The sequence below is a fragment of the Anomalospiza imberbis genome, chromosome 5 (assembly GCF_031753505.1).
Source record: "Anomalospiza imberbis isolate Cuckoo-Finch-1a 21T00152 chromosome 5, ASM3175350v1, whole genome shotgun sequence".
NCBI classification, from domain to species: Eukaryota; Metazoa; Chordata; class Aves; order Passeriformes; family Viduidae; genus Anomalospiza; species Anomalospiza imberbis.
This window is the reverse complement of record NC_089685.1, coordinates 56,050,130-56,069,232: the sequence shown is the minus strand read 5'-3', so window position 1 is coordinate 56,069,232 and position 19,103 is coordinate 56,050,130. Positions and strand designations below refer to the sequence as shown.

The window sequence follows — 19,103 nt, the reverse complement described above, 5'->3', positions numbered from 1 at the left end:
ATGTGTGAATTATGAGATAGGGACATCGTTCCTGTCACCTCCTGAAGAAGAAGTGGAGATACACTGCAGTGCTTGAGAAAGGCCAAAAGGGAATGGAGAGAGGTGGAGGCATCAGAGAAAGAATCACAGATGCCAATATTATGTTGTTAGAGTTGCTGCAGGGTTTGCTGGAGTGGGGCAGATAACACATACATAATACCATGTGCCTATTCCTTGTCTAGAGCCACGACCAAGGAGACAGTAAAATGCTGCCTTAGAGCAAAGGGTCAGCAACAGCAAGCAGAGCTGCTGGCGCTTGCTGGCAGCAGGTAGCCACCAGACATTTGCTAACTTCTTGTGGACATAGTGCCCATAAAGCCCTGGGCTCACAGGTGTTCTGAGCTGTAGAACTGTGACAGATCCAGCAGTAATGCAAAACTCTTCCTGCACACCTCGGGGAGGCAAGAAAGGCACCACTCTCCTTACTTATTCTGTCCTTGATCTCTTTTGAGTAGAGAGACAGCAGAGCTGCATTTCATGATTAAAGAACTTCAGCCAGACACTTCAGCCCAGGCCTGAAACCCAAAGATCACATTTGGTAAGCCTGCAGTTCCTCCTTGGAAAGATAACAGCAAGAAATATCAACAGGTACCCAAAAGTAATAGGGATTTCCAGTTCATTTCCATCCAAGGCTTTTTTATGTTTAAATACCCACTTCAGAAATTCTGAGAAAGTTATAAAACTCATTACATCTTCAAGAAAAATAAAATAAATATTTTAAAAAAAAATTTTTCTTCAAATGTTGGAAGGAAGGAAGACAAACCACAAGCAAATGGCTTGACTTTTAAAAGAAGGTGAATAACCAAAATTCCTTTTAATATAATGCTAAGTAATTTTTTCCTCAGAATCACTGCATGCTGCCCAAGCACAGACACCAGATTTAACGTTCAAAAGTTTTTTAACATATTCTAGAGCAATTATACCCTTCTGCTAAAAGAAGCAGAAATAGAGCTTTGAGAACTGTGTTCAACTCCATATTTACCCTACAATTCCTCTATATCTTTAAAACACATATTTACCTTTCTGGAAAGTCCACACTTCCACCTGACAAAGGCACTGGATAATGGGATGATCAAAATGAGACGAAAAAGCCCAGCAGAACAAAATCACAGCACGCCTCCAACAGACTTTGAAAAACAAAAGGACCAGACTGATCCTTTGTTTTACTGACTTTATTAATCAATAAAAATTGACTATTTAATATTGCCATATAGTGTGTATCCTTAAATGGACACCACCTTCTTCCTAACACAAAATTTGCTTGGTTTTCTAGAAAGGCAAGAATACTGCACACTATTAGAACGCGTCTAATCCTCCCATCTGCTGTTTCTGTAGAAAAATATTTACTTTTAAACATCTGTATTGCATTTACACAGTTCAAACACACACATGGCTCCTGGAATGTACATAGTATTTAGCAAATTTTTAACTAACTTTTCTTTGTAATTGTGTAGTTTTCCCTTGACAAGGAGAGGATCAGACTTTTTCAGGAGGATTACCTCTGCTCAACTCATTTCAAGCAGCTCTTGAATAAAATAGTTCATTAGTTCATGAAAAGGAAAGACTCCAGGGAACTACTGGGGAAGGAAGAGAAAAGAACAGAGTGCCACAGTAATTAGGTTTTCAGATTGTCACTTATCCTCCAGAATGCAGGTACACACACACATGTCCCTCTTCCCCTTAGGGGAGATCATTACATGTTTATCCCTGGGAATCAGTGTACCAGAGATTAAAACTCTAACGAAGTCATAATTTCCCACAAAGACACTAAAAGTTACCTCTTCTTTATAGCACATTTCCTTAGCTAGTCTGTAGAGCAAGAGAAGCCCATCCCCCTTTGCAGGTATTTAAATACTTTAGTTTCAGAGTTACTCAAAATTCAGTCTTCTGACCTTAGGTTCCCATTGGTGATGCTGAAAAACCAAAGGATTTTCAGCAGGTTTTTTCCACTCACTAGGAACCTCTCATGCTTGCCCAAGTGTACAGGCAACCTGGGAAAAGCAGAGCCACTGACTGTAGCTACTGGTGATCAGGGATGATGACTGGCCAGGAATGAGGATGGAAGCAGGGAAAACTGGAGGAGGTTGTAATGGTTGACCAGAGGACAACTTCTTTTTTCTATACCTGGCACAGCAGACTACAGAGCATCCCAGAGCCACACCAATTAAAAGGAGGCTAAATCATCACCAGGACTGACAACTGTACAGTTTCTGTGTGGCTTTACACCACAGGGCTCAAAGGGAAGCATGGCTCCCAGCAGCACAGCCTTCACACTCTTATGTTGTTCCTTCTGTCTGCTCTGTGTTTGCATTAAAAGCACTCAAGTAGTCTGTGAGTCTCCAGCCAGACTGACTGAAAGGCAAACTGAGATGCCAGTGAATAGTTCTGCTGATACTTCCCTGTCCTTTGTCACTCTCTCATTCCAAATTGTCTTGAGAACACCAAGAAGTAGCTGATGGTCATCAGAAGCATCATCAGATCACTACTGGCATGGATTATGTGACCTTGAATTATGCATTCACAGCAGACAGTATGACTTGAAAAAACAGGAAATATCAGAAGAATTTGTTGAGTTCTGTATGAATTCTCCAATTCTCCTTGTTAAAGGATGTTTATTTTCAATACTGGATTTTCCCACAGATCTGTTGTGATTTTCCAAAAACAATCAATAGCCTTAAATTGTTACAATACAGTTGTTGTTATTACTTCAGATTACAAATGAAACTCTGGACTTCCATCTGCTGACAGAGGGCTTAGTTTCAACCTACAGTTTTAGAAAGGAGTCTCAGTTTTGAGCACTATGCAAGACTTCTTCATCTAGACATCACAATTTAAAATAAACCAGTAGGTTAAGAAGTGAGCTATAACATGATATAAAAAGAACTCTAACACAAAACCAATTTGAATATCAGATTATTAAATGAAAAACTATCAATGTATCATTTATTAAAGTAAACAAATAGTCTATCTGCCCTGTCTCTGGAAATATTTTGCCTCAGGGAAAAACTTAAACCTGGGCAGATAATCAGGGTAAGGTATTTGAACATTTAAATCTTGCTGGATTCTTTAAAGTAGGTGTTAAGTGGTGCATTAAATTTGTGCTGTTTCTTCTGAGCTGGGTAAATTTGCTCTTCCGTAAATAGTGGGGAAAGCCTTTTACAATAATTTGAATCCATGAATAAATGTATTAAAATTTCTAAAGTACAGGCATTAAATATTTTTGTACATAAGCCAAATGAATGGAATATCCAGGACTAGAATTATTTAAGTGACCACATAAAGATAATATATAATTAAAATGACATCTGCACCACTAACCGAGGGGATGAGAGAAAGTGACATCACAGATCTCATATAAGCTCCAAGCATGTTATTAGATCTAAACCTGGCTGTAAAATTACTATCTACCCAAGGGATTATCTTTAGGCATTCAGAAGCATTGTTTCATTTACTGATAGAACAGGGATGATAACAGGCTGACTTTGCTTGTCACATTGTTTTTTTGGCCTTTCTTTATTCTTTGTTCACATTAGCTGCAGATGAGAGGAAGACAAGTTTCAGCTGAATCACTGTCATGGAGCTTTTCATTGTTTTACAGTTTGTTCCAAAGGCTTTTTTTATCCTCCCTGCCCCCGGCCCTCAAGAAAAGAACCCCAAAGCATTTTTAATGGTGATGAAATCAACGGGGAGTAAAAGATGCACACAACGTAACATCCAGGAATGTGGCAAACTAAGGAATACCCATTGGCCTAATGCACCTCAGGGAGGCCATAGGACTTTGCTTGTAGCTCTCATTATTAGCACCAAGAACCAGTGGCTGCTGGTTATATCTTGGCCTTATTAAAATTCAGTGCCAAAACTCCAACTGGTTTCAGTGGGTACATTTCATCATTTGAGACCTAGGACAGAGGACGTAATTCTCCTTCACGGAGAGGGAGATGTGCAGGGCTATCTGGGACACCTCATCTCTACAGATTTAATTCCTGCATTAAATTGAAAAAAAAGCTGCATTTTGTTCTGTTTCACACACCATTTTTATGTCTCTGGCATAAATATTAGTTGCCTATATTTGTAACAAGACTCATGTGCCACCAACCTAAAACATTCAAAATTCTAAAAGAGTGTATCAAGACAAGCAGTGAAAAGGGAAAAAAAGAACACTCCAAACTTTCCAGTCACTTTTGAACAATAGTGATCCTGAACTGCAAAGGAGACTTAATTTGCATTAAGAAATCTGTCCCTAACAGTCTAACTCCTAGCACTTGAAATAGCTCCCATATGCTAATTTTGCAAACTAAGCAAAGGTCCAGGAGCAGATGGGTGCACAGGCAGCCATGGAGCTGTGCATACACTGCTAAGGCAAACACGGACCTTGCACTTTTCCCCACGTTGTCCTGGTGTTGGGCACCCACTGCCATGTGTTATCTCTTAAAGCACCTCCCAGTATCCCTTCCAGTAGAACCCAGAGCCTCTGGTCCATCAACTGCTGTAACCTGCAAACAGGCTGTATTATGCAGATTTCTGCTTCCTGATCTTGTCACTACAACTTCACTTTTTTCTGTGCTGTCCCTTGTTTAAGGCAGTGACCAGGTCTAGCACAGTGAAGGGTTTAGCCCATGATTGGTCTCCTCAGTGCTAGGGCCACAGAAACACACTGCCTTTCATTAATAACAATTAATACAGCAACCACTTTTAATCCACATTAGGTTGTTTCATTGTCCCTTTTATCCTTTCATAATTCATACACAGAATAGACTTTCCATGCAGACCCCCTTGGCATGTGTCTTTGATTTAAAACTGTCCATACCTACAGGCACATCTGTAGGCCATTAAAAGTTCACACTGGACCTATGCAGTAGAAATGAGATGCCTGCAAGCAGTTTATACACACCATCACTGCCAGAAAATATTCCTGCAAGCACTCAGCATGGGCCAGGAACCTTATTTATGAATCACAAGTTGTTTGTGGCCAGTCAGTGGTGCTTACCATCCTTCAGATGGAAAGAAAAACAAAGACTGATGAAGGTGGGCTGAAGGAACAACAAGCAGCATGTAGTGATAAACTGCAACAAATGTAGAAGGGAGACAGCACTGCAGAAAAAGTCAAAGAGCAGCAATGTATTTGAATATAAATTTAATTTTTAAATGTGTCCTGGAGGTAATGTAGGGTAAACCAAAATCCATTTTATCCTGAAAAGTGGCAGCCGTGGGGTGAAGCTGTGCGAATAAGTTGGCAGGATCCATTCTCACCTGTGCTGTTACTCCATCAGCATTACTCTTCATCTCAGAGGGGTAAGAAGCATTTCTTACACCTCAGTATTAACAGCTTCCTTCATGTGGATGCTGTGTGTTTCATGCCAATTGTTATGCAAAAATTTGTTTCAGTTATCTCAAAAATGGAATTCTCACTGATATTCTTTGTTTCTCACTACACATCCATATCCCCCCATGAAAGGAAATTAAATGAAACTTCACACAATAAAAGGAAATGAAAGTGGAATGCAAAAAAAAAAGTGAAAAAATATGAAAAAATAAATGAAATCTTGAGAATTCATATTCTTTCATGAAATGAAAATTTGTTTCATGAAATAAAATGAAAAATCAAATAATTAAATCAAATAATTAAAAACAAATTAAATTATACATCATGGGATAAAGGGAAATACAATTTTAAAAAACAAACTAAAAAATGAAAATAAATTAAATGAAACAAAGAAATTAAATGAAATCTTGGGATTTCATGTCATGAATGACAATGAAATGAAAAGTCAAGGAATGAAATTAAATTAAATTCAATGGAATGAATTGAAATGAAATTGAATGAAATGAAGTTAAACTAAAAGAAATTAATGGAAACATACCAGAATGGAATTAGATGAAATCTTGAGATTTCTTTTCCTTTCCTTTCACGAAATGAGCTTTCATTTCGTGAAAGGAAATGACAAGCCAAATCAAAGACTGAAATCGAATGAAATGAAATTTAAAAACAGAAATTAAAAAATGAAATTATATGAAGTGTAACAAAATTAAATTAAATGAAATCTTGGGATTTCATTTCATGAAAGGAATGAAATGACAAGTCAAGGAATGAAATGAAATGAGATGAAATGAGATGAAATGAAATTAAACTTAATGGAAAAAAAGAGAAAATAAAAATAAAATGAAATTAAAGAAATCTTGGGATTTAATTTCATTTCATGCTTGTTAGTTTTGGACAAAAGAAGAACTTTTGTATCATGGAACCAAAGCACAGGCCAACGTTCCAAATTCTTTATATACCAAAAATAGAAAGACTTTCATTAAAGGGTATGTGCCTTAACATACTTCATAAAACAAGAGTGACTAAAAACAAACACAAAAAACCTCCTCAGAATGCCTTATGTCAAAAAAAAAAAAAAAAAAGGTAACAAATTATCTGCTAACAATGGGTAGCCATTTGTTTGCACACTTCAGCTGGTATTTACTACCTTCCTATTTAGCCATCTCAGCTCAGTGACTGCTCTACCCAGACATTCAAATTCTTCCCATGTTCCAAAGCAGCAGGAACTGGCACAGGACTCTGGGAAACCTGCTTCACCTCTTAGGGAGAGACTGGGTTGAAACACTCAGTGGGGGCTTTTTTTTTTTTCCTCTGGTCCTTGAGGAAAAGCAGTGTAGACATGACACACGACTTTAGGATGAGAAAATTCCACAGGCTGAATCCTTCCTTCTGGGTCTAGAAAGTAGGCTGAGAAATCATTGCAGACCTAACTTTACTGCATCCTTACTTGAAGAGAAATACTAAGAGAAACAATATTGTGATGTGTTAACAATTCTGCCTGATGGTACATAAAGCTAAAAATCAATCAAATCTTCACTATAACACTTGGAATGTTCAGAGAGATTGAGTTTGTTTTTCAAACAGAGGCTTATGCCACTTCCAGTTTTTCCTGAAAACATTTGCTTATCCATATATTTATCACAGAAATAGTCTTACCTGAGCTGCATCTTGCTGGCGTCTGTAGACAATTGCATTTTTTATGGTTTGGATAAAAAATCCATTCAGTTCCTTTTGTTTCTTGTTGGGAAAAATGCTTAGCAATGGGATCATTATGAATGGGAAGGAAACTGTAAGAGATTTTAAAGAAGAAAACATTGAATCAGACTGTGAGGGCATATAATTGTCCCCCTCGCTCTTCCTTAATATTATAAAACTTATCAAATGGGATGTGTTCCTTTTATGAAACCTGATTTTTTCCTCTCTTCCTCTCCCTTTAGCAACCTGTGAGGGTGGAAGTAAAAGAGGATTCCCTTTTGGAGATGTCCTGCTGGCCATGACTCCCTTTCCAAACAGATGCCTTCCAAGCTTGTTTCCACAATGCCTCAAAATTTTGGTTCAGATTTTTGGGTGTCACAGAGCCACCACAACAACATTATTTCCCCTACCTGCTCAGATAATTACACAGGGAAAGTGGGAAATCTTGAACTGGCCTAGCAGCTTATGGCACCCACATGTGAAACTGGGTAGTTTTCATTCCTGTTTAACAGGAATGAACAGGAATTCATATAGGTCCCTAGTACTGTCCAGTATTAAGGACTTATATGAAGGATGGGGCTCTTTAGCAGGGCCTCTCGCAACAGGACAAAGACAATGGGATTTAAACTAAAAGAGAGACAATTCAGATAAAATATAAGGAAGAAGTTCTTTACCATGAAGCTTGTAAAACAGGGGCACATGCTGCCCAGGGAGGTGGTGGATGCCCCATCCGCGGGAACATTCAAGGTCAGGCTGGACGGGGTTCTGAGCAAACTGACCTGGTTGAAGACATCCCTGCTTATTGCAGGGGATTGGACTAGATGACTTTTTAAGGTCTCTTCCAACATAGACTATTGTGTGATTCTATTTATTTTGCTTCTCTTAACAGGCCACAGACTCAGGAAGTGGGATATTATCACAAGGATGGTCTCCAGTCTATATTTTTATAGTCACAACCTAGAAACCTGAGTGAAGTCTTATATCCTAATAAACCCCTCATTAACTTATGAACAACTTAAGACTCATAAATTGATAATTGGATAAACCCTGTCCTGCCAACAGGGCAACTACAATGTGGAAATTCTCACCACATTAATGAATGAGCAGAAAGAGATGAATCAAGGAATCCCACTCCAAACACTACAGAAACTTTTCTTTAATGAAGGACACATTGCTCTTGGATGTATAGGAGCACATTTCTGTCCCTTAAGAAATTGGTTACAAATCACATTTTGCAATCAGGTTAAATGTTAACCTCAGGGCAATTTGGATACAGAACTCCAGAAGGAAACAGTTGATGTGCTGCGAGTACTGGTGCAATCTGTAATGCCAGCAGGATCAGATGGGCACAGGAAACTTTGCCACTGTGCCACCTGATATTACTGTGTGCAGGTCTAGCTAACAAGATGATAAAACCTCAAAAGCCTTGATTATTCTGTGGCTTCCTCAGCTGTGATTCTTACTGCCCTTGAATTATCAAGATCATCACCACCATGAAGCCCAAGTTTTCATGCCCTAGAACTACATGGTTTTATACCCCACTCTTGCATTGCCTATCTATTAATCTAAAATAAATGCATTCTCTTCAGGACACTTGTGTTCTTTATCCTTCAGAGCCATCAACCAGGCTGTGGACAGTGTTCAAAAAAGAAATGTGAGTACTTACACAATCTGTTTATACTCTTCCACCTCTTTTCTTTAGTGGGTTTTAAATGGGTGGTATTTCAATCTCTACTAAGAAACCAAGTGCACAAAAACTTTACACTTAGGTCCCAAAGGGCAATTACTCTGTTTTAGTGAGAAGTATACTACAAAAAAGTATTGTAGAAACTGCAGGACCCAGAAACTTCCCTGTCAGATTAACCAGGCGCATTGTGTTCCTGGACTCTCAGTTTCTGCAGTAAGTTTCACTAATGGTTACAAGACCTGTAGAGCATGTTATGGAAATCTCAAGGGTAGAAGTGGCCTGTAGGTTGCATTCTGAATCCCTCTGAAATAATGTCAGCTATAATACTTCCTACCCTGGCTTCAGCATGTTTTGCAATTTGAGAATGACTTTTATGAAATTACCACAAGAAAGTAGACAAATGTAGACTATACTCACGGATTAGAATGAGAAGAGGCTTAAACAAAGACATTTCAAAGAATGTTCTGCAATTCTTAACAAAGGGGTCATCAGGATTCTTCTGAGAATCCACCTCAGTACCAAAAGCTACGCTACCGACAACATCCAAGGTAAAGCAGTTGTAACACCTGCATTTAATTGAAGAACGACAAATTATTATCTACAAGTATCTACAATCTATCTATATCCATTAATATCTTACTTCTACAAACATCACATAGCATTCATTTTTGCCACCAAGTTTCCTTTTGATTTTAGATTTGAGCTTTGCTAACAAGAGATGTTTCCATCATTCTGACAAATGGTGATACTTGATAATGATCACTTTCTCCATACCTACAAAGTGAACGTATTTTCATACAGCTCAGTAATTCCACTAAAATTTTATTAAAAACAATTTAATTTGTTATGACCTAGAAATCAAATGCAACACATCAGAGATGCATAAGCATTTTCTTAGAATGCATCCTAATAAATGAGACCATTCCTTTCTCATTTTTAACTGCAAAAACCACAACTATTTCCAGTCCAGTCTGAACTCTCAGAGACAAGAGGTTCTTAGGTAAAGTTAAGGTCTTTAAGAATTTCCTTCTTCTTCTTACCTCCTTTGTAATGTAACTCTGTGGACAAATTCAAGAGAAACTGATGCCAAGTGAAATCTGTATCTCTAGTGAGGAGCTGCCAGTGCTTTGAGAACCCCAAAAGATCTGTGGCCCATGATATAGACACTTCAGAACTTACTAAATGGCTCCCTGCATATCTCACCATCTATCCAGTTGTCTTACCATCTTTATTTTCCTAGTGGGCTTTAGCAGCTCTATTAAGTTTTGAAGTAAGTGGACCGAGAATGTAAAATATCCTTAGAATCTGATTCCTCTGATCCATGGTGAAGTAAGCAATACCTGTACTTCCATGAGCATTACAAAAGGCTAATATCAGTCTCTGGTGTTTTAATCTGAGTGAGGAAGTATGAAGAGAAGAACAGGAGCCAGGCCCATTATATCCTGCATATATTATGTGAATCAGTATTTCTAAACTACGATCTTTGTGACCTGTCATTCTGATCACATCAGAGAATACTTAAAATGTAACAAAAATAATGTAAAACTCACTTCTTTTGGTCTTCAACTCTTACACACACACACATACACACACAGAAAGCATCATTAGAAGTTAAAAGTTAAAAGGGGGGCATTGCTATAAAAACAATTTCAGAAGGACTCAATCATCTACCTCTCCAAGGTACTGAAAAAGAAAACAACCTTAAAAACTGAATTTTGAGTTGTTGGCAAAACACAAAACAGCTAAAGACAACTAAGGTCATAGGAGGTTACAGATAGGTCTTTTCATCCAAAAAAAACAGCTCCCAAGGCAATTCTGTAAAACTGCAGTGGAATGAGAATCACATGTATAAATATATCAAACCTGCTGAAATGGTAGTATGGTAAAACAACTGGAAATATCATGTTCCCAGACGGTCAACATCATTCATTTATACTTTCAAAGGGTCTTTTCCAAAGTGTCTCTTGAGAGGTGAAACCCTATAATGGATCAATAGCTAAAAGACCACTCAAAGACAAAGGACAAATGGAAAAATGGAAAAGACTGGAAGGACTGAAAAGGTCAATTTTCATCACAGCACTAGGCTAGTATAATGTATCTTGAGGTTTCATAGCATCTCTTCAGCTGTTTATTAAAGAGATCTCTGTGCGTACACGCACACTTGCCTGTGCACACGTTCTTGAAAAAAGATTAATAAATTGTGGCTAAATATCCATTTCTTCTGATGAAACAATATTATTTGTGCTGCTTCAGTTTGGGAAAATTATGAAGAACTTCAGAGGGCACTGACCAACCCAGCAAAGTGTAAGCAAAATGAAGCAAAAATAGTGCCTGTTAGAAAGAATGTATTTGAACTACTACTCAGAATCTTAGAGGAAATGCAGCTACTCAGAGAAGGGACTAGACAGTGTTGTGAACAGTTCAATGAAGACCTCTGATGAAAGAGTAACAGAAAAGATAATAGGATATTAAATGCATAACAAATGAGAGAAAGTACAATATGGAAAATATTAAAATGTCATTTGATAAATCAGTGGTGCATTTTCATCTGGAGTACTGATCCTGTTTCTTTCCCAAAAGCTAGCATGCCATGAGAGGGGGTTATGAAGAATGTTGTAAGAATGATTAAGTGCTCAAAAAAACCCCATATTAAAAAAAAAAAAAGCAAAAGAGTGATGGACTAGATATATTTGATACTAGACCAATTCTTATGTTTGTACATTATTGACAGCCTGCAGAAAACAGACTGGACAGGGACTGATGCAGCATTCCTTCGTCATTCCAGCTGTTAAAACTTCATTAAATAACTGCCAGAAATACATTAGATGCTTTACCAAAATTACTTTTCAAGTATGCAATGGCTGTCCCAGGAAGAAAAGGCTTTATCAGACACACCCTCCATTAAACTGTGATCTCCATTTTTTAAAGGGAGGGAAGAAAAAAAATCTTTCCTACAGTAAGTGTAAATTTAGAATAGCTGCTGCTATTGACTGGTTTTTTTCTTTTTTTTTTTTTTTTTTTATAATTTGCTACTAATTTTTGGCATGTTGAACATACCTCTGGATATCAAAAGCTTTTCCGGAATCTGCACAGACTTTCAAGTTACACAGCAGGATGTCACAGGCCTGGTTTATCAGTGGTGTCATCTGGAAAGGAACATATTGAATTGTGAAGAAACATTAAAATGTTAAGAAAAAAATACCAAACAGAAACAATTATTTTAAATTATGTTTTATCTGATAAATGGGATAGAGCTCTCAGGTTCCTCTGCAGGTGTTGTTAGGCACTTATGTACAGGTAAGATGAAATATTGGCACTTTCTGCTCAAAATAAACCTACACATTACAGGGATGCCCTTCTCCAGCTCTGGGCCTAAATGCAAGAGTCTGTGTCACCTACCTGACCAATAATTCTTGCCCCACTGTGGCTACATAAACAGAGACCTATTGGGCAAATATATCTCCCTCTCTGTTTAATCATTGCTAACAATGATTTATCATGATCTTCATTTGCACTACACCACATTTAGGTTACATATGTTCCAGGGCAGAAGGAATAATGCATTCCAAAGTCCTGTAAAGGCATTGGCATCAGTTCTATCCTGCCATCTCTCAGTTTGAGGGACTTAAAATGTAACTGGAAAATGACCTGGGATATCACTACAAGCTGCTGAGGGCAAATTGCTATTAGTACATGAGGAAAGGCTTTTCTCAAGCGGTGATGCCATTAAATGGACATTTGTGTGAATTTATTCACCTAAGGGTTCTTTCCAGTCACTGACACATGCTGGTCAGGTAGACTTAACCACAGTGTGGCTGTAGCCAAGAGTGCAATAGTCTCTTCTTTAGGGCTTCATGGAAACCGTAGCACAGGCAAACATCAAGGCCTCATTAAAGTCTCACTTTCTGTCCCTTTAGCTTCCTACATATGAGGAATCAGAAACTACCCTGATTACACCAAATGGGGGGACAAAGGAAGGGGGTAGCAGCAATCCAGCCATGAACCAAAAGGAATTGTATCTTACAGCTCTTTCCCATATAGATTACCAAAAGCAGCCTACAGCTTAATACCAGAATCTTGCCTCAACAACTATGTCAAGCATCAGCAATGTACACACAGAAACTTACCTTTCCTTCCTGAACTACCTCCTTCAGCACATGGATGTCAACAAACATGAGAACAGACTTACCCTACTCCTCTGACATTCTTGTTACCAAAAAAGACTTACTGCAGCCTTGCAGCACACTCTGAGAGCTATGCAGCCTGCCCAGCCAAGTCCATTTTGCTTGGCACTTCTACCTCTGTGAAACTGGCATAACACTTTGTGCACAGGCACACTGCCATCTTAACACATGGGCAAGACTACACGCAGTCAAAAGGCCAACACAGGAGCATCCAATATGTTTTCCAAAGGCACAAGTCTGACTCAAGAATGTGTCTAGCTGCTCTGGAGGTCTCGTGCCTATATGAGAGAAATTACATTGCAAAGCCAGGTCGATTTGGGCTTTGCCACAGTCTCACAAGACAACTCTGGTGCCAGATTAGTGTTTGGTAAAAGTAGCTGTTACACTTTTGGAGGTGCACATCGCAGTTATGTGGCATCCTTCTTTGTCTTTTGGCTTTCCAAAGAAGGTCCCCTGCAGCAAGCTTCTTCTCAAAAGAAGCTTCAACCAAATTAATACATCTCTGTTCAACAGATTGAACCAAGGTGAAATACTTCATAATCTTTGGGTCCAGCCCCCCCCAGTGAACTGAACTAGCCAAGGAGAACAAAATGAGAATCAGTTTTTTAACAGGTATGATGTTTCAGAAACAGATGGTGATAATTTCAGATTTTTCTTTTATTGCCTTATTTTCTCTTTTATTCTTCATCACATCACCAGATCTGTAACCAGCCAGCTGGTTGCTATCACTTTTCAACAGCTGGCAGAGACATCAGGGGCACGTACGTCTGGCCAGGGCATCCCACAGCACCTCTGCACTTTGCACATTCCACCAGCCTTTAGAAATACTGTTGCAATTCGTTCCTAGCCATAAGGCATTTTTATTAGTAAATCTAACCAGGAAAACAGGGAGGGGGGCACATGGATTTGATTTACTGTTAGCATGATAATAACAGAGTCATGTCAATAAGATAATTATTTGTATATGAAAGCTACAGGGGATATCTACTCTGGAATCCTAGGTTGGGTTTGGGTTTTTTTATTCCCCTGGGGGACATAAATTAGTGCAAGATTGCAAACTACAAAGACCACAGACTGAAACATTCTCTAGTCTCGTAACACCTCAAAATCTTTGTCTGATTGTCAAAAAAATAAAGTAGTGTCAGGGGAGGTGAACTATACCAAGCATAGAAACTTGACATGTTGATCTACACTGCCTTGGGTATCAGTTACTTCCATACATTCTGATTTGCCAGTCAGAACATAAAACCTGCATAACCTGCCTGAGATTCAGTTCTTGGTGGGTAAACAAACCCCAGTTGCTTTGTGTTCAGATTGGCTGAGAGTAACAGGATGAAGAAAAATCTAAACAATATGGTCCCTGTAAATATTTGATCTGACAGTTATCTAATAGCAAGAATAGCCCAGAGTCCAAATTTCTTTCTTTCTGCCAAAGAAGAGCATTTGGGGTTAGGGTTTTCATAATGCCAGGGGCTTTGCTGTATAAATCCTGCCAATATGCTATTTGGCACATAAGAACAATTAGCTTCTGATTCTGCATATGCACAGTGCATGTGGATCTTTGCACTATTCAAAGGCATCAGAGTCACATTCCTCTAGTTAGATGTGGCCCTCAGTATTCATCAGTATTATTATTCCCCTTATTATTAGCATCCAAACTAAAAACTAGAAGGCTGGATCATATTCACTACAGGCAGACACACTGGACACTTTACTGTTCACAGAGAGCAAGCACAAATCGTGTTGGGCCTCTTGTCCCACAAATGTTATGAAATAGAAAGGAGGGAGAAGGAGAAACAATACATCCTTAACATAAGAATTGCTTCTCTTCCAGAGTTCAAGTCCCTGAATAAAACCAGGAAAAGAGCAGAGCGTCAGAAAGATGTTTTGTGAGAGGATTTGTTTCCACCACCTGAGAGTGCAGCTGTGCTATTCCTGGGCACAACTTACGAAAATGAGCAACTCAACAAGATATCGGCCTGAGGCTCAAGTTTGTGCACATTTCATGTACCAGTTTTTACATTAGTGATTTGCTTTGCCTTATGTGAGCACACTTGCTTTGTCCAGCAACAGAAGCAGTTTCCAGAGACACTCCCAAAATGCCTTTGACCAACGTGCACAGACTAACAGCAAATCAAGGAAACCTTAATGGCTGGACTGTCAGATCTTATGTCCTAGTGGGACATGAAAGATCTACATGCCTGAGAGTGACACTAGAGGATTTTTCTGCACTGTTCTGCCATGTTAGTACAAGCTCTGCTATCTGTCTCCCTTCGTTTGAAAGAAATGCCTCAACACAAACTCCACTTCACAGGTTATTTAGGACAATGCTACATTAACTGTGCTCTCTTCTTTAATTTTTGTGTTCTTGTTTTGTTTAAATGGTTTGTTAATGGAGGAACAGATCCCTGGCATACTGATAGGAGATGACAAGACTACTGCAGCACCATCAGAATAAATAAAAATCAATAGGTTTTCTGCTGGTGTTGGCTGTAAAAAAGAGCAAAGCTATTTATCAAGTCTGACAAGGGGTCCAGAACTGCAGGATCATCATAGGCACCACAGCAAAAAGAAGAGGAACAAAATAAAAATACTAAATAGGGAATCAAGGTTGGTACAGCAAGATCACTAACATGTCAGCTTATTTCAGTACATAACAGCTGAGGAGAGCATGACAGGAACACTGGGAAATGTTTCTGTTACTTAGAGACTCTAGGTATTATAATTCACCAATTCCTCATGAATTAGATCTTGGATCAACTTTCAGTGATTGGTGTTGTTCCCATTTAACAGATAAAAGTTGTTTCATGTGCAGAGAATTTAAGTAGCTTCTGTCAGATCACCCACAGGCAGTCAGCGGTAGAGCTGGAAGTGACATTTCTTGGGTTTCCTGCCTCCTGTCTCTCATTTCTCATTCTTAGTGCTCCCACAGCAATGGCACTATGAGTTTCATTCAGGGGTCTTACTGGAAAGAGCTTATTATTAGATCTGCTACCAACTCCAGTGGCATCTCACATGGGATGCTCCCCAGTCTTACTGCAGGATCAAGCTCACAAGTCTATTGCTTTATTCAACACCACTATAGTATTTGTGTTCCATGTTATCCAGAGCCAAACCTTCCTTCAGCTGGAGTGGACTCCTTTAGTAATCTTTACATGCTTGTTAGAAAAAGAGAATTAAAAAGGGAGAACACCCAAGACATAGAAATCCATGAAAGCAACAGTGAAATGGTGCACAGCTTTTAAAGACAAATTGAAAAAAGAGAAAGCTGGAGATGATGTCAGAAACTCTTGAAAAATGTTACTAAAACAACTCTATGCAGACACACAGAAATCACTATATTGGCTACCCAACAACTCTATAATCTCTAGTTTCAGTTCATTACCTGTAACTTCGAAAAACTCAAAATTTCTGGAATCACCTTTTCATCATTTGCTGTTGGAGATATTTGCCATACTATGGGGAAATTCCTCAAGCTCAGTGAACTTCTCAGTGACATTACACTGCTTCTTTGAAGTGACAAGGGCAAAGCTCTCCTCTGCCCACAGCCCCAGGTACCTCTGTGGAGCACTGCAGGTTAAATCTCAGCAACACGCATTAGCTCTGTCTTGAGTCTTGTCCTCCAGCAGCCAGGCCAAAGCAGCTTCTCACTTGTGACTCTTGCTAGCCCTGAAACTGTCCTTTCTTTGGTTTCTGAAATGGAGATATCAGGAACCTGTGTCTCTGAACTCTCTGTCCCTTGGCGCATCTTTTGTCTGAAGTGATTGCTATGGGGAGCGCAAGGAGTTGTTAGCATTTATTGCTCTGTCACAGGCTAACAGCTCCCAGTTCTCTCAGAGCATCCAGACAGACAAGCATATGTTTGGAGTGGCACTAGGGGCTGCAGCACACAAGGGGATCTACTCTCAAAGACCCTCATGAGGTCTGCAGTCTCTCCAGCGTCACTGTGGACTCTGCATAGAGGAACAAAGTTAAGGCAGTCATCCAGAGTGAGCAGAGTGGAAGACTTTGGTGTGGGATTTTGTCGAAGGAATTGATATCTTGGAAGCAGAAATAAGGAATGTCCTAGTAATATTTATAATTATACATAAAATATCATATCTAGGTTCTTATGCAATAAATTAGTACCAAATTTCTGTGTGTAATTCAAAGCAGAGAGGAAGGCTTTATTATAAACAGGATGTCTTGCAGATAATGCTGGATACTCTGTAGTATGGCCAATACTAGAACATGGTATTTTTGTTTCCATGCTGCTGTAGAGGTTCTGAGAGAGTACAAAATATGGGAGAGTTAAAAAGTGAGATCATAATTAATGAGCATTGATTTCCTTTGTGAAGCGTTGATATAGCTTCTAAATTAAGCAACAGCAGGAAAAGCACATGGGCAAGGATTTAAGTTGCATTAACTTCAAATCCCAGGTTTGCTAACATATTTGGAAAGAAAATGAAATGCAAGGCTGAGGAGCACATCCATTCAACAGTGGCTCTTAATCTCACATGGGCTTACTGCAAGTATCTGTCTGTGTAGGGATGGACAGACTTCTGGTGAAGGCGTGGGGGAGAAAAGCAAAGTTGAACCTTTCAGGGAGACCTGCCCCACTCCTCTTTTTCCCACTTGCTGTTGAATGGGAGGAGAAAGTGACAATTTCCAGGTCACCCTAAGCTCATGCACAGTCACACGCCTTCCCACAGAGCTTGGAAGAGGCAGCATGGGCAAAGCTGATTATCAGGCTAAAAATAAGTATCTCAATCTTTGCATGCAAGACAGCTACCAGGCACTGGCCAGCCCTCCATTTTATCTCCTACCATTATTCCTGAAGTCCACCTCCACCAACAAGCTGTGTAAAAGGAGTTCCACGACTTCTCCCAGCCCGGTTGGATCAGCCAGACCCTGCAAAGCCATGCATGCCCAGCCCCAAAGCAGGATCCCTGAGGCTCCACTCTCTTGCCCTCACCGTGCTCCTCAGCCAAGCCTGCCCGGCAGGTGCCGGCAGAGGTTGCTCTCCACAAATTGAGGGGAGTGCAGCATTATCTTTTGTTAGTCCACGAGCAAAGAGCCGATGACCTGCAGTAAAGCAGATTAATTTCCGCCAACAAAATGCAAAACTCTCCTCTCCCCACCATGCCATGTGCAACTAATCGCTTGCATATTTAAACACCCTTGCCTTGCTGAAATTTCGTGATGGAGTTGGTGACAGAGCAAATGTCAGGGCACATAACCAATGGCATTGTCAGTCGTGATTAATCAGCATCTCCGCCAGGCTTGCGGCCAATTAGAATTTACCATAATAAGGAGGTGACAGCCGGCGTTGCTAGGCGACCGCTGTCTATAGAGCTGGGAGAGCCAGACACATTTAGATGTTACTGTGGATCTCGACAGCGGCATGTCAAAACAACACAAGTGTCTGCCCAGTGGAAAATTTTACAACCCAGGACTGGGCACCGGAGTGAGGCATGATTCCCTTTCAGAATAAAACATAAAAAGGAAGAGGTGATTTTTTTTTGTTGTGGGATTGTTTTTTGTAGTTCTCCTTGAAAGAAGACTTTAACCAGTCAATCATTTATATACATTTAATTAAGAGATATCGTATCACTGGAACAGGACTTTGTTACTGGGTAATGGGTTCCCATGGCTGAGAAAATGCTGATACATTTATAGGAAATTAGCAGCAGGTCAGCACAGAGACATTTATTTTCAATCAGAAGTATTTATCTGGCAATGACATTCTGTTTCAGTGACTTATTTTATTATATGAAAGGATTAAAGAATAAAAGGAAGAGGGAAGGAGATGGAGAAATGAAAACAGACTGACAGCAGTTTCTATGTTAACATGAGAGTTGCTGACTCTGCATATCAAGAAAAGCTACGTTCCAAGTGGGAGCAATAACCTTTCCTGGACTTAAGCTTACTCCTAACAGGGCAGGGGAGAGGAAGGGGTAAGGGTCCTTCTTGAGTATACTACACTTTCATGGACAAACTGACTTAAACAGAGGAAGACAGGTAATTATATTCTCAGATGAGCTATTTGGATTTTCACCAGTCTATGATCTGAACCGTGCCATATGGAAGCTCTGCTGCATGTGCTCTTCAGGTCTAAATAAAGTGGCACAAAGTAGCAGGTTTTACCTATCCTTAATATGGACCTACATAAAGCAGATGCCTGCACAAGTCTTCTAAA

At 39.5% G+C, this 19,103-nt stretch overlaps 1 protein-coding gene across 13 annotated transcripts in view; it reads right to left on the bottom strand.

Annotated features, from left to right (window-relative positions):
• TBXAS1 (thromboxane A synthase 1) overlaps window positions 1–19,103 on the bottom strand; it is a 234,713-nt gene that overhangs the window by 86,928 nt on the left and 128,682 nt on the right. For 12 of the 13 annotated variants that reach the window (XM_068190947.1, XM_068190954.1, XM_068190959.1 and 9 more), the window contains 3 exons: window positions 11,799–11,887; window positions 9,159–9,307; window positions 7,016–7,146 (listed from right to left, as the gene is read on the bottom strand). The exons of the other annotated variant lie outside the window; for it this stretch is intronic. In XM_068190947.1, the coding sequence (XP_068047048.1) occupies window positions 7,016–7,146; window positions 9,159–9,307; window positions 11,799–11,887 (369 nt within the window). The remainder of the gene's footprint in view (window positions 1–7,015; window positions 7,147–9,158; window positions 9,308–11,798; window positions 11,888–19,103) is intronic. 13 annotated transcript variants of the gene reach the window in all.